This window comes from Panthera pardus, unplaced genomic scaffold, assembly GCF_024362965.1.
Source record: "Panthera pardus isolate Hobbes unplaced genomic scaffold, ASM2436296v1 HiC_scaffold_27, whole genome shotgun sequence".
In the NCBI taxonomy this organism is placed as follows: Eukaryota; Metazoa; Chordata; class Mammalia; order Carnivora; family Felidae; genus Panthera; species Panthera pardus.
The window spans coordinates 25,539,583-25,561,977 of NW_026526843.1; the positions used below are offsets into that span (position 1 = coordinate 25,539,583).

Consider the following 22,395-nt stretch of genomic DNA (forward strand, 5'->3'; position numbering starts at 1 on the left):
AACCTCCAAAGCTCGTTTGTTGAACATTTCTATCTGGACAGTCCATTGGTCCCTGGAAGCCGGCACCTCCAAAGATGCATTCATTATATTTCCCCCATCACCCCACCCTGCCCCAAACCAACTAGTCATCAGTCAACAAACACATGTCCAGCACCAGTTATTTGTAGCTAGTGCTGGGCTAAGTGCACAGTCCCCTAACTCTATTAATCATTGCATTATGCTTTCAGTTACTCAGGCTTCAAACCTTAACTATGTTGTATTCCTCCCTTTCCCTCATTTTCTTCTATTTTTGCCCCCAGCACACCTACATGCGTGCATGAGCGTGCGGTGAACATACATGTACGCACACACAGAATTTGTTACCAAACCCTGAGATGACGTTTATGCAATTTCCCCTTAAGGAATTGCCTTCTTTGCATTCCCACTGCCACTGCCCTAATTGAGACGCTCATTATTTCTCACCTAGATTATTGCAGTGGTCATCCCAATTTGTGTTCTTGCCAAATCTTTAGGCCTCCCAAGTCATCATTCTCCACACTAGTATTGGATTTATCTTCCCACAAAGGGTTGCTCCGATGATATCATTTGTTTACCTAGAAGCCATCAGTTTTCCCCATTGCTATAAAATTAATCTTCCTGAAGAAAGCTGATCATAACGCTCATTTGCTCAGAAAATAGCAATGTCTCCTTGTTGCCTAATAAATTGAACCCAAATATCTAAGTGTGGCATTCAACATCCTCACAATATGGCCCTAATCCTCCCTTCCAGCCTTAACTTCCACTATCATCTATACATAGCTATACTCCAGCCAACCCCAGCAACTTTCTTTGCCTCAAATACATCCTGTGCTTTACAAAGTCATGTTTTGTTCAACCTGCCCCCTCACCCTACCCATTACTGTCAGCTGTCAAAGCTCTATACATTCTTTTTTTTTTTTTAATTTTTTTTTTTAACCTTTTATTTAATTTTGAGACAGGGAGAGACAGAGCATGAACAGGGGAGGGTCAGAGAGAGGGAGACACAGAATCCGAAACAGGCTCCAGGCTCTGAGTGGTCAGCACAGAGCCCGATGCGGGGCTCGAACTCACGGACCGCGAGATCATGACCCGAGCCGAAGTCGGCCGCTCAACCGACTGAGCCACCCAGGCGCCCCAAAGCTCTATACATTCTTTAAGGCTCATCTCTAATCCTGCTTCCTTCATTAAAGCATCCCTGATCAGCCCAGCCAATTTTAATCTGTTGTTCCTTTAAACCACTTCTTTTTTTAAGTTTTTCTTTTAATTCCAGTTAGTTAACATACAGTGTAATACTAGTTTCAGGTGTACAATTTAGTGATTCAACACTTAACGTACAACACCTGGTACTCATCACAAGTGCCCTTCTTAATCCCCATCACCTGTTTAACCCATTCCCCGACCCACCTTCTCTCTGGTAACCATCAGTTTGTGTTCTATATTTAAGAGTCTTTCTTGGTCTGCCTCCCTCTGTTTTTTCTCCTTTGTGTGTTTCTTTTGTTTCTTAAATTCCACATAGGAGAGAAATCATGTGGGATTTGTCTTTCTCTGACTTACTTCACTTAGCATAATACTCTCTAGCTCCATCCCTGTCACTGTGAATGGCAAGATTTCATTCTTTTTTTTTTAATGTTTATTTATTTTTGAGAGAGAGAGAGAGAGAGAGAGAGAGAGCGTGAACGGGGGAGGGGAAGAGAGAGAGGGAGACAATCTGAAGCAGGCTTCAGGCTCTGTGCTGTCAGCACAGAGCCCGATGCGGGGCTCAAACTCATAGACCATGAGATCATGACCTGAGCCGAAGTCAGATGCTCGACTGAGCCACCCAGGCGCCCCAAATTCATTCTTTTTTATGGCTGAGTAACATTCCATTGTATATGTATACCGCATCTTTATCCATTCATCAGTCGATGGACACTTGGGCTGTTTCCATAATTTGGCTATTGTAGATACTGCTGCTATAAACATGGAGGTGCATGTGTCCCTTTGGATTAGTGTTTTTGTATTTTTTGGGTAGATACCCAGTAGTGCGATTGCTGGATCATAAGGTAGTTCTATTTTTACCTCTTTGAGGAACCTCCATACTGTTTTCCAGAGCGGCTGCCCCAGTTTTCATTCCCACCAACAGTGCAAGAGGGCTTCCTTTTCTCCACATCCTCAACAACACCTGTTGTTTCTTGTGTTGTTGATTTTAGCCATTCTGACAGTTGTGAGGTGATATTTTATTCCTGGGTTGCAAGGGTGGTTTAATATTCGCAAATCAATCAACATGATACACCACATCAATAAAAGAAAAGAACCATATGATTATTTCAATAGATGCAGAAAAAGCATTTGACAAAGGACAGCATCGATTCATGATAAAAAACCCTCAACAGAGTAGATTTAGAGACAACGTTCCTTAACATAATAAAGGCCATATATGGAAAACCCACAGTTAATATCATCCTCAACGGGGGGAAAAACAGAGAGCTTTTCCCCTAAGCTCAGGAACAAGACAGGGATGTCCACCCTAACCACTGTTACTTAGCACTGGAAGTCCTAGCCTCAGCAGTCAGACAATAAGCCACTTCTTTTATTTTTTTTTTCAATATTTTGTAAGGATTGTTTTCTTTGAAACAAGAGAATAAACCCTTTCTCTTAGAACAAAAATTCCTTTTCTCCCGCATGGCAAACATCACTGATATTCATTGTAATAATTATCAACAAGACAGAAATCCCAAAGAAGAAAATTAAAATCCACCATAGGCCCCCATGTTGTGAACACGTTGCTGTGTATTCTCCTAGCCCTCTCTATCCAGACATCCACATGTCTACACACACACACACACGCACACACGCATTATAGATCATACTGTTCGTACTGTTTAGTAGCCTGATGTTTTTCATTTGATGCATCATAATTATTCCCATGCCAGTTCATAGTCCTCTCCAACATGATTTAATAGCCATGTAATCTTGTATTATTTATAATATCATCAGTTATTTCATTAATCTCATTTGATGAATATTTAGATTGATCATAACTTTCTACTAGCTTTTAAATGTTACAATGGATAGCCTTGTAGTTTGGACACATTCGTAATTAACTCATAGAAATGGAATTGTGGGCTAAAAAGGTAAGCCAAATTTTAAAGTTTTTTGATAAATGGTGCCACATTACTCTCCACAAAGGTGTTGTTTTTGTAATACTCTCGTGAAGAGTAGAGTGCCCATTTTCCTGCACTCTGATCAACACAGGTATTTTTTTAATGCTGTGATAGCAATTGAACCTGTATTATGTCAGTTATTCTGCATATCTTATACTTATTTTATACTTGTGTTACTTCCAACTCCTACCCTAATAGGCATCTATATTTTAACATCTGCAGCAGCTATCATACGACTTTATGCATTCTGGGCACTCAGGAAACGTTTGCTGCATTGAATTGAATCGGAGCCATAGCTAAGGGCTCCCATGTTCTCGCGATAGCCTGTCCACCATTACTCTGCAGTTTCCATATGCAAACTAGAGTTACACAACTCAAGGACACGGGAGAGGAAGGGCTAAGAACGCTGAGGAGCAGCGTCCAATCCCATTGTGGTTGCTTAACTAATACTCCAACGTCTATCACCGGGAGAGCTACAGCTTCAAAACTTTAACAATAGCTACTTAGGAAAGTAGCTAAACATATAACGTAGGTATAACGTGCAAGCTGGTTGGCCTAACTAAAAGGAAACCGGTCATGGCATTTTTAGGTGGAAAGGGACAGCTGGTATAGGGACCGTGTCAGCAAGTCTGGAATAAGTTCACGTGTGGCTTGTTTTCTTGCAGCAGTGCATTTGTTCGGCCTGACTTGGCAGCTGCAACCAGTTGAAGGACAGCTCTATGAAAATGGAGTTAGCAAAGGGAACAGAGGGACCGAATCCATGGATACTACTTACTCTCCAATTGGAGGAAAAGTTTCCGATAAATCAGAGAAAAAAGGTACAGTGATCAAAATGATTGATTTATTGATTATTGATTACTTTTCTTCTAATTTGGTCATTAGAGCTAAAGCTGGGATGGTTTCACTTCACATTAAATTTCATGATCACTCGAAAGAAGTATTCTACGTGGACAGAATAAATACATGTAAATGTCTTATGAAAGCAAATTTTCCTTTCTCTAGTGCCTTGAGTATAAACCAATTAAACTTTTCAAATATGTAGGCAATTTTGAAAATAGATAAATATTTACAGGATGGAGGTTTCAATACAATGGAAATTGCATTTCGCATATAACTACCCTGAAGCAACATGGGATTTTGATTAAGTTCTCTGTGTCCAAGCCCAGCATTTATATATAACATTTTACAAAGGGTATATGGAAATTTCTTCTGTTTATAATAAGAAAAAGCCTTTTATGCTTAATATAAGGGTGAATGTTTATGTCAAAGTGGGGGAACATGAATTTTTTTCTTGTTGGGGAACACAAATTCTTCATAGTTGGAGAAAAGAAGAAAGCACTTGGAGTACTGAATTGTTAAATTTAACCAAACATGAGCTTGAGCTACCAGACTTATTTACAATAAATGTCACAGGACCAACATTCCCAACATCTTATTCACATTGAATGATCTTAGTCTTAATATACAAGTATTGAAAATAACCGAAAGTTTGTATGACGATTTCTTTTGACGTAGGATTCAGCACACAAGGACTCAAACACTGTCAAATTTCAGGATGGCCTTCAAAAGCATAAATTGCAAACAAAACATGTAGCCAGCAGAATCCTAAATATCTTTAGGAGATCACATATAAACAGATGAATGAATGAATGATCCAAAGTCTACCCCCAAGAAGCTTACAATTTGAGGGGTGCCTGGGTGGCTCAGTCGGTTGAGCATCCAACTTCAGCACGGGTCTTGATCTCACGGTTTGTGGGTTCGAGCCCCGGGTCGGGCTCTGTGCTGACAGCTCAGAGCCTGGAGCCTGCTTCAGATTCTGTGCCTCCCTCTCTCTCTGTCCCTCCCCCACTCCTGCTTTGTCTTTCTGTCTCTCTCTCAAAAATAAACATTTAAAAAAATTTTTTAAAAGAAGCTTGCAATTTTATAGGGGTGGTAAGACAGTCTTATTTTGCTTGAGTAGTTGCAAACAAGATATTTTGTTTTGTAGTTGTTTGAGTTACTCATCTTGATTTCTGTTTTTAGTTTCTTTTGGGGGGTTATTTGTGGGGTTTGCTCTGTTTTGTTTTTGTTTGCTTTTTAAAGGGCAATTCTTCTTTGGTCTATGCTTCAGTAAAAATTCATGGTTTGGTTTCAGGAAAACATTATGATTTGTCCTAGTTTTCAATTCACGATGCAGTTTGCTTTACGTTCTTGTTTAGAAATACTGTCTCTAGCCTTGGCTGACCTTTCACAGCAATTTTCATTGTTGCTGCTGAGAGGGGCTGAGGGTAGTACAAGGGTCAGTGATGACAGAGGAAAGGGTCTGAGTACATTCGGACTTGAACTTTTTCTCTCTTACTTTCTTTCCTACCGTTCCTTTATACCTGCAAGTGCAAGAGCCACCATTTGGTGCCTTTGGGATTTCTTGCCATTCACACTTGAAAATCAGGAATTATCTATTTGAGGGAAATGAAACATGCAAGACAGAAGGTCATTACATAGTTGTTACCGGAGCATATTTGTTTTTTATGCTAATTCAGATATCTGTAATTCTCTTCCCCGAAGTACAGTTGACTCTTGAACAACATGGATTTGAACCGTGCAGATCCTCCTCTATACAGACTTTTTCAATAGATACAGCACAGTACTGTAAATGTATTTTCTCTTCCTTATGACGTTCTTACCAACTTGTTTTTTTCTCTAGCTTACTTTATCGTAGGGATACAGTATATGTTACATGTAACATACAAAATATGTGTTAATCCACTGTTATGTTATTGGTAAGCCTTCTAACAGTGGACTATTAGTAGTTACGTTTTGGAGGAGTCACAAGTTATACAAGGATTTTTGACCGCATGGAGTTTGGGAGGGAGAGGATGGGTGCCCCTAACTGCAGCGTTGTTCAAGAGTTAGCTATAGTTTGATGATGGTGACTAAAATGTATTAAATAATTAACCGTGTGTCAAGAATTGCTCCAGCCACTTAACAGGTGTTATATCATGAAGGTAACAGTATGGTCCTCATTTTCCAAAGAAAAAAACAGAGACACAGAAAGGTTAAGTAACTTGCCCACGGTTACAGAGCTAGAAACTGGTGGTCTGATTTCAGAGCCTTGTCCCTACACTGTACTGAAATCCACACGCAAAATGTATGTGAAAACCACAAAAGACACTTTACCCAGTGAAAGCAAAGCCCCAGAGTCTATTCATGATGCATTTTAGAGAAATTCTATACGCCTGTATTTGAATGTGTTGTGACAAGTTTCATAAATGAAAAATTCTTTTAAGTTTCCGCTCAATTATAACAACAAACAGGCCAAACCAATTTCAATTTAATACTTTATTAAGAAAAATCATTAAGGGTTGATGCCATATACACCAAGTTGTTATCTTAAACTGGCTTTTTATGGCAGTCTGAACAAAACCCTAACTGTAACTGCACATCATAGTTCAGCTATATTAGGTCTTTACTGCATATCACTCACTGAGTACAAACATAGCCCCTGTTTTATAATGCCATGTGTATACTAAACCAAACCTTGCAGAAGATGTAATATACTATAAGGATATTTTCAACTGGTCAGCTGTATCCTTTTATGATTTTCGAGACATCACACACCCCATAAATACAGTCACAGAAGCTTGTCTTAATGATGCTCTGTACATTAAAATATAAAACTAAAAACCAGATAATCCTTTTTGCATTGTTTTCCTTACTCCTCTAGAGGATTGGGCATTTGTAGCACTGTGGTTAAGAGCCTGGGCTCTGGAGTCAGACAGACCTGGCTTTGAATACTGACCGTGCCATTTACTGGCTCTCCAACGTCAGGCAATGAATTGACACGACCTTGCTGAACTAGTGTCCTCATCTACAACATAAGGATGACAATAATAGTACCTGCCTCAAAAGTTGGTTGTGAAGAATAAGTGAGATAATGGTTGTAAAGCATATAGCGCAGTGCCAGGCACATTGTTTAGTTGAGCAGTAATTATTATGACCAAATGATTGGAAAATTACCTTGAGTTTATTGGCATCCTATTGGGTACCATAGATCCTGCTTTCAAACTGGTATCAGCTTTTCCATGGATGATGGCCTTCTTGGGATTTAGATATTTTCTCTTTTTAAAGCTTGATCTCTCTTAACAATTTAGCATCTATTATTTGGTAATTATCATCACCTTAACCATCAAAGTGATGAATCAAGTAGAATGGCATGGAAAAAAAAATCAAATTCTACTGGAATTGGTTCCCCATAAACACTAGTTAAATATATCTGCTTCTCCTTAGGAGATTAAAGACTTTTCTCACTACTTAGATTTCCAAATGAAAGAAAAAAGAATATTTGATTATAGACATTTAGTATGCTAACATTTTCTTTTTGAAACTTAATTGAATAATTTGAATGGAATTTCCAAAAGAAGACTTAAGTCACAACCACATATTGCAATCTACCAGAAAGACCAGCTGTCGGTTGTTCAATAAACATTAATAGAATTGAAAGCCCCTACTACCTTAGAAACTTACAAAGTAGTCATAACTCTTTCTCTTTAACTAATAAACATTATGTAACAACTACTTTATTTTTTTTAATGAGCTGTCAGCACAGAGCCCGACATGGGGCTTGAACTCATGAACCGTGAGATTAGGATCTAAGCCGACGTCAGACACTTAACTGGCTGAGCCACCCAGGAACCCCATAACAACTACTTTAAACAGAGCAGGGGATAGAAAAGGGTAAAAGACTTAGTCCCAGACCTGAGTCATGTGACATCCATAAGTTGACCTAAAAATAATTACAGTGTAATTTATCAACTAGTATGAAATGTTAAAATCTTAAAAGATTATCAAATACAACGTCTTTATTTAAAGATGAAGAAACTGAGGTCCAGAAGGATCAAGAACTCACAGAGAACACACAGACGGCATTTGAGTCCACCTCTTCTGTTTTCTCATCTCTTATTGAAATAACGTAACACAAACTAAACATATAAATTGCTAAAGAGGTTTTCTAAGGAAGTATCAAAGGCAAAAACTAAACAAGTAGGGAAATTGATTGTACTCAGGCTATTGCAATAGGGCAAGCATTCCAGATCGGAAGATCAGAGTGAGCAAAGTGGATTTTGCCTTAGACTTCTATAGGAGGAGTGGATAGGGACATGTGGGATGGTTTACTGTTGGGATTGTTTTGTACTCCGGGGAAGTCTCAGTCAGTCACCTGAACAGGAAATGTTTATGTCTGTGTCTAGCTAGTTGAAGGAGAACAAATAGTTCTCACCTCAGCTAATTATTTATGAGACAAAGAATAGGCGATTTTTAAAGTGTGTATTTGGTCTTTTGGCAGGTTCCAGCAAAAGGGGGAAGGTCTGTGTTTTGTCTTGTTACAGGTAAACAAAGGAGTTTTATGCAGTTCTTATGAGAGCCATGAGAAAGGGTGGACAGAGCCGAGTCTACAAGTCATATGGGAAAGGGTTTCTAATGCAGTTATTTTTGTTTTTTGTTTATTTTGCAGTAAGCCATTTCCCAAAACATAGAAGAGTGAGAGGATTTTGGAAAAAAAAAAAAGTTGGGAAGATTTCTGGTTTTTTTTTTTTTTTAATACTTCTTTATTTATTTTGAGAATACGAGAGAGAGAAAGAGAAAGAGAGCAAGTGGGGTAGGGGCAGAGAAAGGAAGAGAGAAAATCCAAAGTAGACTCCACACTGTCAGCACAGAGCCCAACGTGGAGCTCAGTCTCACAAATCATGAGATCGTGACCTGAACCAAGATCAAGACTTGGATGCTTAACCGACTAAGCCACCTAGGCACCTAAATGATTGGGAGGATTTCTTAACCAGCAGTTTTCCAGGAGCATGGGGCTGAGGTCAAGTCCAACATCGTCAGCAGCCATCTGAATGAGGAAGTTTATCCAGTAGTGGAGGGTACTGAATTCCTGCAGGTCGGATGCCAACATAGAGCACAGGAACAAAAAGGGTGGGTGGGCAGAACTAAAGAATACTCACGTCAGCCTTTATCTCCTTTACGATTTTGCAAAAGTCTGGCCTTGGGAGAAAGTGGCATTTCTTTTAAATTCATTCTACAAGATCTGTCTCCACAAAGTTGAAGTGAAGAAAAAAAAGGTGTTTTCTAGTCCAGTGTCTGCTGAATATATGACCATACAAACAACATATAGCTGAGGTGCCTGAGTGGCTCAGTCAGTGGAGCATCTGACTCTTGGTTTCTGCTCAGGTCATCATCTCACAGTTCGTGAGATTGAGCCCTGCATCAGTCTTGGAACTGACTGCATCGAGCCTGCTTGGGATTCTCTCTCTCTCTCTCTCTCTCTCTCTCTCTCTCTCTGTCCCTCCTCCGCTCATTCTCACTCTTTGTCTTTCTTAAAATAAATAAATAAACTTAAAAAAGACCTAACAACATATAGCTGATTGATATTACACAACTTAAGCCTGTCATGAAGATGATTTAACCCAGACCATGCAATGACTATAGCTTCACCTCCCTGGGCTCCAGTTTCTTATTTGAAAAATAAGGGAGGGGTGCCTGGGTGGCTCAGTCTGTTAAGCGTCCGACTTCAGCTCAGGTCATGATCTCACGGTCTGTGGGTTCGAGTCCTGCGTCGGGCTCTGTGCTGACAGCTCAGAGCCTGGAGCCTGCTTCAGATTCTGTGTCTCCCTCTCTCTCTGACCCTCCCCCATTCATGCTCTGTCTCTCTCTGTCTCAAAAATAAATAAACATTAAAAAAGAAAAATAAGGGAGTTGGCTTTGTATAGGTTGAAAAATAATTTTTCCTCTAACCTTCTAAGCTCTTGGCTGTGGCAACCACCCCCCTGCAGCTATAATAAAAAGCCAGATGAACAGGAGGAGAAGTTTAATAACATGTATGCTCCCTGTGTACACAAGAGAGACCCAGGAGAACTGAGGAACTCCTGGAATGGCCCAGGCCACCACTTTAAATACCATCTCCAGCTGAAGACAAAAGATGTTGGGGGATAGGGAGCCCAAGTATGGGAGGCTGTCAGGCAAAGTACAGTGAGCTAAAGTATGGTTGGTACACAGATCTAAGCCCCGCCTCCTCCAATTGGTAAGAGTTTCTAGAAATGTAGGCACATCTTTCTGGTACAGAGAGGGAGCCACCCTTACGGATGGAGACTTCCTTATAAATGTAAATGTCCCTTACAAAAGGGTAACTTCCATGCAGGTTTTCTGTGTCTGCTGTTTCTTCAAGATGATCCTTATGCCAAAGAATCCGTACTGTGGGGTGGCAAATTCAACTCTCCTTCAGCTTTAAACCCTCTGGGGAGTGGAGGACAGATAGCGGGCAGTGAAACACATTTTACAAATTAAATCTTAACCCAGAAGGCACAAACGTAAAACAGATAAAAGCCACATCTCTCCAGATACAATGGGGGAGGGGTGTCAGATTCCTGCCACACCTCCCCTAGTCTTTCCTTTTCCTTTCCTTGTCCTCCATTCTCCTCCGAGCTGCTAAAACTTTGACAAACAAGGGGTGATGCTCCATACGACTGGCTTATCTCTAAGGTTCCCTCCAGCTGTGTACATTATGTGTCAGTGAATTCGAATTCTGCAGTTAAGGAAGAGCAAACAGCCATTCCAAGTAAAGTGGACCTATTTTTGCAAAAGGGGTGTATACTCTTGGAAAGTGGTTGAAATGCACGTCTGTAAAATTTGTAACCACTTTGCCATTTAAAGTACTTGCCGAGAAATCTGTCGTAATTCAAATAATTAATTCCCAGTTTTCTGCCTTATAAGTTTGGATTTTTGACATGTACATAACAATAACAGTCTGCACTTAGAGAGCATTTACAATTTCAAAATACTTTAATGCCTTTTTTCCACATAACAGTTTTATGCTGTAGCAGCTATTGTTACCCTTGTTTTACACTTGAAAAGGAAAAAACAAGAAGGTTAAGAGACTGGGCTTGCATAATGGACAGAACTACAGGCAGAGCTGAAACGAGGATCCAGTCTTTCCTTAGTGTTAGCTCAATACCCTTCTTTGAGCCTTTTCTTTCTTCTTTTAAAAATTCTTTTCTCAAGGCCAATTGTTTAACAGCTGTCTTGATTAATGCATGAATGCATGTGGTCAAATGTATATCTTTTCGATAAGAGTACTTTGCAAATCTTACATTTCCCTCCAAAGATCTAGGTTCAGCAAGACTATCCCTCCTCCTTAAAGCAGAGTGGGCGCACGTGCATGCGCGCACACGCGTGCACACAAGCGCACACACACACACACACACACACACACACACAGGCTCACATATATACATACCCCTTGGGAATTGAAAGTTAACAGCACAAATGTACTTTTCATGACCTCCTTTGATTGTAGACCTAGCTGGAGAGGGGTGTGTGTGTGTTGCTTGTTTTTTGGGGTTTGTTGTGGTTAGAATGTTTTGTTTTACCTGCTACATATTTATATTGGAGGCAATTTATTCAATGACAATTGTGGACCTTGAATAAAAGCCTGAATTCGAAATTTACTTATCATTTTACTTGATATTTATTTCACAGACCCAGTCAGTAGGTAAAGATTCATTTTGTGGTCCAAAAGTAAAGAGCTGCACCAACCCCACCCAGGTAATCACTGTGCGTTCAGACGGAACACAGTCCTGCAGTATAATTCTGTGGTTCTTCAATATTGGTTCATAGGACATGTGGATATTAAAATGCACTCAGCTGCCCTTTGAGTCAACCCATAGTTTCAGTATCTTTTACTTAAAGGATATTAGAGCCCAGGACATTGTGGTGGAATTGGGAATAATTCATATAAGCACAACAAACCACATGAATAAAATAGTAATGCACTAACAAAGACAACAATGTTGGGAGCGTAACATTATTATTTTTAAAGATTGATGGCAAATTACAGTAAATGTTTCCTATAATGCTATATAGATGTTTCTCTAATACAAGGTTTCAGGGGGCCCAGCTAGAGTGCTGCAGCTTGTTTTCAACTATATTAAATCACTTTATCAATATACTTCAGTTTTAACAAAAGCTTTTCTAAAGCATACTGGAGACCTGACTTCTGAAACAGATTTATGGAAAGGGTTCACTATGCTAAAAGGCAAACTTATTTACGGTATAAAAAATTCATGTTAAATGTTCTTGGTCATATATGTTTAATGTTTCATTCTTGTTTCATTTTAGTCCTCATTTTACTTTTGTTTGTTTGTTTAACTAATACACACCTTTCCTGTGATGCCGTGCAGAATATGTCTACCCTGTGGTCCCTCTAGCCTAATAGTATACATCTGACAGGGGCACTAAGTGGTGTGCTAGGGAATGGCTGATTGATCCTCCTGGAAAAGTCCTTCAAAAGCTAGGGGATCTTCCCATAACATCTTTATAACATCTTTGTTTTGGGGGGGGGGGGAGAAACAGTGCATTATAGAAATTTACAAACCATGTGTAGATCTAATTCTCTTGAGTATCTGTTTATATCATTCAGCCTATATTATTTTTGGAGTAAGTTTGAACATTTACTAGCTTTTGCATGAAGTCAAAGGTGGTTCTACTATGTAAAATTTACTTTTGAAAATAAAATCCTAGAGTTGCAGGATTTGACGCACAAGTCTGCATTTCCCTTTGTATAACTTTTGCAATCCCGTAGATGATAGTAACATATGCCTTTTTAGCTTTCACTTTTCTACTACTCTGAGCCTTTGGCTTTACTTCTGAACTCTTCTGGTAGCTCTTTTTTCCCTTAGTCATTTTGCTTGCCTTTTCCTATGTCCATTGTACATCCCACCAAAGGTATCTTGACCAGAACTGTACACAGACACCGTATTCCCATCACCAGTGGTTCAGAGAGGTGGAAGAATAAACGTATAAAAGTTAGATTGTAGGAGAAATGATTCTTGATCACCCCAAACTCTCCATTCAAATAACATCAAGGGAAGAAAAAATGAGATCTTAGTATTCACAAACATAGAAGCTCATGATTTTTAATGCTATATGAGTCAAGATGCTATTTTCACTGCACTAAGTACTGTGGAAAGTTCACAAATGAAGCAGAAGGCATAGCTTTTGCCCTTGCGAAAGATCCTATTCAATAGGAGAGCGGGATGAAACATGCATACATGCACACACAGCGCAAAATCACATGCAACCAACTATTGTACAGAAATAGAAATGAGATGGTTAGGTGATTAAGAGGCTTAAAAGAAAAAAGATGAATAGATGATTGTTATTATAGAAACAGTTTGAGCTGGACCTTGAGAAACAAGAAAAAAATCAATCCACGTTGACCTTAAAGAGTGTGTATTTAGGAGAATGGAATAATAGAGTAGTGGGGGGAAATGCAGATGGTAATAGCCTAAGTGGTAAATGGATAATGAAGCAATAGAGGCAGCAGATGGAGACAGCTTGGCAAGGAAAGGAAGGAGATAAATAGTATGATAACAAGATGAAGGGGCAGTTGGGTCATCTTATTTTTTTTTTTAAAGAGAGACTTGTGCTTGTTTGAAGACAAAGAACAAGAGACCAGTAGAGAGGGAGACATTGAGCATGCCAGTAAGGAAAGACCAAAGTCTTGACAGGAGAAGAGAGGAAGAAGGAGCCTCAGAGAGAAACTCGGGCACCAAATTTTATGGCACACTGAGTATGCGCAAGGCATTTTGACATTGCAGAAGGGAGAGGTAGGAGTTCCAAAAGAAGACACAGTAAGTGTTCAATACATGCTACTATCTATCGTGATAAATATCACTATTGTTGTTATTAGCAGTGCTCTGTAGTGACTTTTGCTTGCAGGAAGAATTTTAAATTTGATATTATTGAAGATGTTTCTGGGTTCCTTAAAGGTAGAAATCAAAAAGGCTATACTGATATGACAGCCCATGAGAACTGGTGCCTATGCTGGCTGTTTCTTTTTCCAGAGGCCTGGCGCAAGAAGACATGCAACTGTCACCCGCAACTATGGGATAGGTGGCTTATGATGTAATTGTCTTTATTAAATGCCCAGTTGGTAGATGTCAGGAATTTAGACAGACGTGACTGCCCCGTTCTCTGGGCACTTACATCCTAAGATACAAAAGGGGGTGCTGGATAAATTGAGCTGTGACCAGCCCTCCTGCCACCATCCCTGAGTTCAGAAGGATGTGATCATAATAACCTACATATAACTGACATCTAACATTATATAAAAATATAGGAACTAGGCATCCCTGTGGTGTACTACCAGTTACGTGTTCTAAAATACTGGCCAGGAGACAGTTCAGCTTCTCTGTAGCAGATGACCATCCAAAACCACCTGGAAACACATCAAAACTCTTATGACACTTTGTGATAGTTTGTGTGTATGTGTGTGTAGGCTATGCATGCCAATTTATGACTTATAACCATATTTTCTGAAAGAGCTTTTTTGAGCTACAATCTACATACTGTATAATTCACCGATTCAAAGTGTGCGATCGGTGATTCTTAGCATATTCAGAGTTGTGTAACCATCATCACTGTTTAAGTCTAGAACATTTTCTAATTCCTAGAACACCAAAAAGAAACCTTGTAGGCATTGGCAGTTACTCCATATCCGCACTTCTCCCCAGCCCCTGGCAACCACTAATCCTGGTTTTATAGATTTGCCTATGTGTACATTTTATATAAATGGAATCATATAATGTGTAGTCTTCTGTGTCTGGCTTCTTTCAGTTAACACAGTGTTTTCAGACTTTGTCCATGTTGTAGCATGTACCAATACTTAATTCCTTTGTATGGCTGAATAATATTCCACTGTAGGACTATACCATATTTTGTTTATCAACTCAACAAGTGATGGACCTTTTGTGGATTTTCACTTTTTTGGCTATTATGAATAATGCTGCTATAAACATTCATGTACAAGTTTTTGTTAGAACACCTGTTTTCAGTTTTTTTGAGGGAGTCACTGGTAAAAGGATGCCAATTTCTCCACGTTTTGTCTATCGTTTTAATTTTAGCTGTCTTAGTGAGTATGAAGTGATATCTCATTGTGCTTTTAACTTGCGTGTCGTAATGATGTTGAGCCTCTTTTCCTGTGCTCATTGGCCATTCTTTGGAGAAAGATCTATTCAGATCCTTGGCCTGTTTTTCAATTGGTTTATTTGTTTTTTATTGATGAGTTTGTAAGGTTTCTTAACGTATTCCAGGTATAAGTCTCTTATCCAATATATGATTTGAAAGTATTTTTTCACTTTCTGTAGGCAGTTTATTCACTTTCTTGATGGTGTCCTTTGAAGCACAGAAGTTTTTAATTTTGATGAAGTCAAATGCATCTATTTTGTTTTTTGTTGTATGTGCTTTTGATATCATATCTAAGAAACTATTGCCAAATCCAAGGTCAGAGAGATTCACCCCTGTGTTTTCATCTGAGAATTTTATAGGTTTAGTTCTTAAATGTAGATATTTGATCCATTTTGAGTTAATTTTTGTATATGGTGTGAGGGAGCCATTTAACTTCCCTCTTTTGCTTGTGGATATCCACTTGTCCCTCACCACTTGTTGAAAAGGCTATTCTTTCCCCCATTGAATTGTCTTGGTGCCCTTGATGCAATTAGGTTGACCATAAATGTGATATTTTATTTTGTGACTCTCAATTCTGTCCCATTGATCAATATGTCTGCCGTAATACCAGTACCATTACTGTACCTGTAATAAATTTTGAAATCAGGAAGTGTGAGGCCTCTAATGTTTTCCTAGTTTTTTCACAGATGGCTTTAGTTATTCTGGGTTCCTTGAACTTCCACATGAATTTTAGTTCAGCTTGTGTACTTCTGGAAAATGGGACTTAGAATCTTTTTTTTTTAATTTTATTTTTTTTATTTTTTAAAATTTACATCCAAATTAGTTAGCATAGTGAAACAATGATTTCAGGAGTAGATTCCTTAATGCCCCTTACCCATTTAGCCCATTCCCCCTCCCACAACTCTTCCAGCAACCCTCAGTTTGTTCTCCATATTTATGAGTCTCTTCTGTTTTGTCCCCTTCCCTATTTTAATATGATTTTTGTTTCCCTTCCCTTATGTTCATCTGTTTTGTCTCTTAAAGTCCTCATATGAGTGAAATCATATGATTTATGTCTTTCTCTGAATAACTAATTTCACTTAGCGTAACACCCTCCAGTTCCATCCACGTAGTTGCAAATGACAAGATTTCATTCTTTTTGAGTGCTGAGTAATACTCCATTGTCTATATATACTACATCTTCTTTATCCCTTCATCCATCAATGGACATTTGGGCTCTTTCCATACTTTGGCTATTGTTGATAATGCTGCTATAAACATGGGGGTGCATGTGTCCCTTCGAAACAGCACACCTGTATCCCTTGGATTAATGCCTAGTAGTGCAATTGCTGGGTCGTAGGGTAGTTCTATTTTTAGTTTTTTGAGGAACCTCCATACTGTTTTCCAGAGTGGCTGCACCAGCTTGTATTGCCACCAACAATGCAAAAGAGATCCTCTTTCTCCGCATCCTCGCCAACATCTGTCGTTGCCTGAGTTGTTCATGTTAGCCATTCTGTCAGGTGTAAGGTGGTATCTCATTGTGGTTTTGATTTGTATTTCCCTGATGATGAGTGATGTGGAGCATTTTTTCATGTGTCGGTTGGCCATCAGAATGGGACTTAGAATCTTCATGGGGATTGCATTGAATCTGCAGATCAGTTAGGAAGTATTGCCATTTTAACAATAGTAAATCTTGTAATCCATGAATATGGATGTGTTTCCATTTATTTAGATCTTCTTCAATTTCTTTCAGTGTTGTTTTGTATTTCTCAGGGTACAAGTCTTACAAGTTTTTTTGTTAAATTCATCCCTGGTTTTTATTCTTTTTGATATTATATATAAGTGGAAACCCTTTCTTTTAATTTCCTTTTTTGACTTTTCAGTGCATGTTTCCATATTTATTCATTAAGCTTTGAATATGGGTTTTTTTTGTTGCTAATGGGAATATTATTTTCTTTTAAGGAGGTATTTTATACCATGCTAACCCATGACTCTGAGTAAATGTTTGAATATGTAACATGTGATGATAAATTTGAGTTTCATATTCTAGTTTTCACCGAAGAAATTCAAAGAGATTGGCTACTCCGTGTACTATTGGTAATAATCAACATACTGTTCTACAAACATAATTTGTGTTTCAGTATATGAGATTGTATATCATGTCAGGAGAGCCAGAAAATTGGAAACCAATGTTTGTGAATACCACTTAGTGGTCATTATAACACACCAGAAGAACTGTGAAATTTTTTAGGGAAAGTGGAAATCTTGTGACAAAATTTAAAGAAATACTTGTACAAAGGGAATTATGTCTCTTAAGTGATAATATGTTCAACAAACAGATATACAGAGTCAGAATGCAATTCAAAATTAGTCCTTTAATTAATGGTGAGATTTTTAACAATACCATTTCACTTCTGTCTGAGGTGTATGTAATACTAGATGAGCTACTGTCCTGGAATGTAAAGTCTCAGTTTCTGAACATAACTGTTTACACTTACACACTAATGTATTTCTCAAGTGTAATATTCGTTAATGGACTTTTCCACACAATCAGCTATCTGTTATCAGTATCAGGAAGGTGGGGGAATTTTATTTCTAAACATATTTTATTCACAGTTAATTCCCAAAGGGTTCCATGTGGCGATAGTTTCAGTTCTTCCACTAACCCTTGTACCGAAACGTCAAAATAAGTGATCAACATTACTAAATAAATTATTAAGATTACTATTTTATTAATTCATCCAAACAGTATTTACCAAGTGCCTACTATGTATACAAGGTTCATTCTTCCTTTTTTTTTTCTCCTACCTACTCTTGGGTTATAGAACCAATATAAAAAGCATGTGTAATACGCAACCTGGAAAATCTGTCCCTGAAGAATTAAGAGTTGAATACGTATTTTTCTTCAATGGTTCATATAAGGAGAATCATACAAAGTTACTTAGATGGAAAGGGTAGGGTAAGTTTTCACTGTCCCCTTTAGATTTCTTCACAGCTTTTGATCATAGGGATTAGGGCTTGATTTCACACCCCCAATTTGTTCGAAGCATGGATACTCTAAATTTCACAAAGACTTGTTACTATGAAATAATTATTATGTTTGATGGAGCAAAAAGAAGATGGCACTTAAGCCGTGAACCACATTCTAGGACTAATTCAGGTGAAAGACCACCCGAAAGGCATTTATTGATGTCTTTTGAAGACTTTGAATGTGCTATTGGCTGAAGTGAAAGGCAACTATGATCTTAAGGCATATTTCTTTTACGTGCCTTTGGACAGCATTCCCTTCAGTTAATAAAGCAGTATCTTCTTAGCTTAGATAGCTTTTATGGAATTTGCAAATGCCTTTACAAGACTACTAAGATTGCCATTACGGACAATACCACAGCCTTTAACGTAGTCATTTTTACATAAGGACCTGGTATTGGAATCCTTTTAGTGACCACGTGTCAGTATCTTCTACTAATGTTTCACTGAGTTTTGTGCAGAATCATTAAGCCCGGTCTAGCTGCATTAAGTAGAAAAAATAAATACTTGTGTATGTCCAGAATATAGTCACTTACCCCTGTCTTATAAGGATGATTTTGTTAGTAATTATGTTATTAGTATTCAGGCATATGTCTGAGTCTAGATATAATGAAGCCTTAGTTTAGTCGGTAGAGCCACTGCACACGGTGTCTGTCACCAGGCCTGTGTATTTACCTTCCAGGTAGCTTGACCTTTTCGTTTTGAACTAAGCAACCATCAGTTAGCTTGCCATCCTTCAACACGGCCTATCTGCCATTGTTTTTTACCACTCAGCAGTTGATGCCTGTGTTGTAACCTATAAAGAGAGTGTTTAGCTCAAACTAAATTGGTGGATATTGGTGAGACTGTGATAAGTACAGTACTGCACAGTTTGATATGATCCATGGCAGCCCGCACTTGCTCTTGGATTTGTGCAAGGGCGTGTTCTGTTACTGGAGAGTTTGGTCTTCCTAGACCTTCCGATATGCTGTAGGAGTGTGACTGGTTAAACGACAATTAAAACATGAATCATTACAAAAACTATACCTGAGTGCCACATTTTAACTCTGCTGCTGACACTTCGCAACTGAAGGATCAGGGTCAACGTTAAGTTTGACCACACCTACCCCACTTACTTATATCGGTGCAGAATGTTTTTAGGAAATCACATCACATATTGTTTGCCTGCATGTAATTTTCTTCTCTTTCGCTTCCCCCTTTGAGCTACATTAAGAAAAAAATTAAAGAGTAAATTGACTAATAATCACTACATCATAACCCATAACAAATTTTGAGAGAAGATAAAATGGAGCAGGTTGTTTAGTGATGTGGATTGCTAACAGGGAGATGTCTTCCTTTCTGATGCACTCAACTCTAAAGGTTAGAGGTTGAGAAATTTTCCATTTGCAAGCTGTGAGAATTTCTCTTCGACACCAGATTGCTGCAACTCGCTTGCTTTGCTATTTTTATTTAAATTATAGTCCACATGTTCATTCATGTTGTCATGTCTCTTCATCTATCTTGTTTTAACTCTGATGCAGGATCTCAAAGGGTAAGACCATCTTTTAAAATCATTTTTTATAAATGACTTAGCATATATGCTTCAGATATTTACTAGTGCTAGGAACTGGGAAACTCCAACAACACACTTCATGAGTTTCTTTTGATTTAGTGAATAACATTTAAGTAGCCTCGTTATGCAGTATATGATGCTATATATAAAGTGCAGAAGGGAAACACAGTGTAGCATTTGGTAAGGCTCGTATATAAAGGTTAATGTCCATCAGCCAGTTTTGCCCTGATTTTTTTTTAATGACCGCATCTGCATTCATTAAAGGTCATTCATAGCACCGTTAAAATAGTGTTTGTCAAACCTAATTTTAAATTATTTTATATTTTTAATATTGTTTGCACAACCAAATGATGCATTTTAAGAAGTGAGAAGAGCCCCTGATGAGGATGGCAGTTGAACCAACTGAACATTAAGTTGTAAGTGGAAGTATGCGCATAAACACGGTCTATTAATTGTCTGCTCTTTCAAGACATTTGTCAGCTCTGGGACCTTAGGAGTTAAATGTATAATCAACCCTTTGGGGACAAGACTGTTCTGTCTCACATGGGAAAAAGTAACTTTCAATGAAAAATAAGGTCCTCAGTTGGTGATTTATCATCTCAAAGGGCATATTTTATTATAAATGTCAATTCCACAAAATTATGTGTCCTGTAATACATAATTATGTTCAAAATTGCATTTGAAATCTATTATTAACAGTTAACAGTGAACATTCTTAAAATAGTTATTACTCTTGGCCTTAACACAAAAAGCAATAATGGAGGTATTTTAGGGAGTTAAAAGCTGCAAGGCATTGGCCTCTGAATAAAGCCACTGCAGGTGTGTTTCTTAATGGGCTGTTAATTTTATAGCAAGTGAACACAAAGGACAGAGACCATGTGTGTTTTTAAACTGTGTTTGGTGTGGAGAAAGAGTTGATGGCTGAAAAATATAAAGGCCGTGTGGAAAGAGGCCAAATTGAATTCCCCCCTGAGGTGCAATCCTGTGGCTCAGAGTCAAGGCAAACTAATTCTTGCCCCTCCTCTTCTATCCCTTCCCTCCCCCCTCCACTCAACAGAGAATTCCACAGAAGCATATAGTAATGGAGCACCTCAGAAATAATTAGAAAATTTGGAAATAAATAATAAAGACCTTCTTGTCCAAACTCAGCACCCTCTCACACTAACTAGCTCCTTTTAGGTTTCTTGTATTTGCTACTGGCATTGTCTGAGTCACCCAAACTCACAACCATGGAGTAAGTTTTGACCCTCCCTCAGCCCCCATACCTAGTGTCCCAGTGTCCTAACAACCTTGCTTCTCAATGTGTATGCTGTGTACCATGCAACACGGGCATTACGGGAACTTGTGAGAAACATCCGACCTCAGACCTACTTTATCATAACTGCATTTTAAAAAGACGCCCTTCTTAAGCACATTCAAGTTTGAGAAGCGCTGCTCTAGAATCTTCCTTTATATTGTCTTCTTCCTTTTTTTCTTCTTCCTGAGAAAATAACTTTTATTATTATAAATCTCTTTATATTTTAGATATACTTTTGACTTTTGGTAAAAAAAAATGTCTTTAGATTTTACTTTTTAATTCAGAGTGATGACTCTTACCTTGTAACACAAGCATTTAGCTCATTGCTCTTTATTTTTTTATAATTTATCTTCCATCTTCTTTATGTTTTCCAAGTGATCCATCTAGTCTGTGCCTTCCCTGTCTTGCCTTAGTTTAGATAAGTTATTTTTTATCTCCATATTATTTTCTCTATGCTAGTGTGAAAAATAAATTTGTATTTTTTTAGTATTTATGCTTGAAAGTACAATAAGATTTTTTAAATGTATAATAATCTGAAGTTCATTGATATTTGTATCATTCTTTAGGATAACCCAGTTTTATACTTCTTCAGTAATACGTGATTTTTTTAACTTTATTGAGGAAGAATTGACAAATATAGTTGTATATATTTAAAGTAGACAGTGTGATGATTTCATATACACATACAATGTAGAAATGATCAAACAGGTCAGGATAATTAACACATCCGTCACCTCACACTCACATAGTTAACTTTTTTGGTGTGGTAGGAATGCTTAAGATCTACTCTCAGCAACTTTCAAGTATGTAATACCATCTTGTTAACTACAGTCGCCATGCTCTATGTCAGATTGTCAGAGCTCCTGCTTATAACTGAAAATTTGTACCCTTTGACCTACATCACCCTGGTACCCCCTCCCTCCAGCCCTGGCAACCATTCTAGTCTCTGTTTCTATGAGATTGGCTTTTAGTCTTTTCTAGATTCCACACATAAGCAATATCATATAGAATTTGACTTTCTCTGTCTTGCTTATTTTACTTAGCATAACGCCCTCCAGCTTCATCCATATTTTTGCAATTGGGAGCACTTCCTTCTTTTTTGTGGCTGAATAATATTTCATTGCCTGTGTGTGTATATGCACATACATATATACACACAATGGAGTAGTGTGTGTGTGTGTGTATGTGTGTATGTTTGTGTGTATCACATTTTCTTTATCCATTCATCCATCAAAGGATATTTAGATTGTTTCCATATCTTGGCTATTATGAATAATGCTGCAGTGAATGTGGCTGTGTAGATACGTCTTCAGGATCCTGATTTCAGTTCCTTTCCATATATACACAGAAGTTGGATTGCTGTATCGTATGGTAGTTCTTTT

The 22,395-nt window shown here is 38.2% G+C and overlaps 1 protein-coding gene across 6 annotated transcripts in view; it reads left to right on the forward strand.

The window, feature by feature from the left end:
• TENM1 (teneurin transmembrane protein 1) overlaps positions 1 to 22,395 on the forward strand; it is a 781,688-nt gene that overhangs the window by 497,899 nt on the left and 261,394 nt on the right. For 4 of the 6 annotated variants that reach the window (XM_019438138.2, XM_053892079.1, XM_053892077.1 and 1 more), the window contains one exon: positions 3,827 to 3,979. The exons of 1 other annotated variant lie outside the window; for it this stretch is intronic. In XM_019438138.2, coding sequence (XP_019293683.1) covers positions 3,827 to 3,979 — 153 coding nt within the window. The remainder of the gene's footprint in view (positions 1 to 3,826; positions 3,980 to 22,395) is intronic. One more of the 6 variants, XM_019438139.2, reaches the window with a different exon arrangement.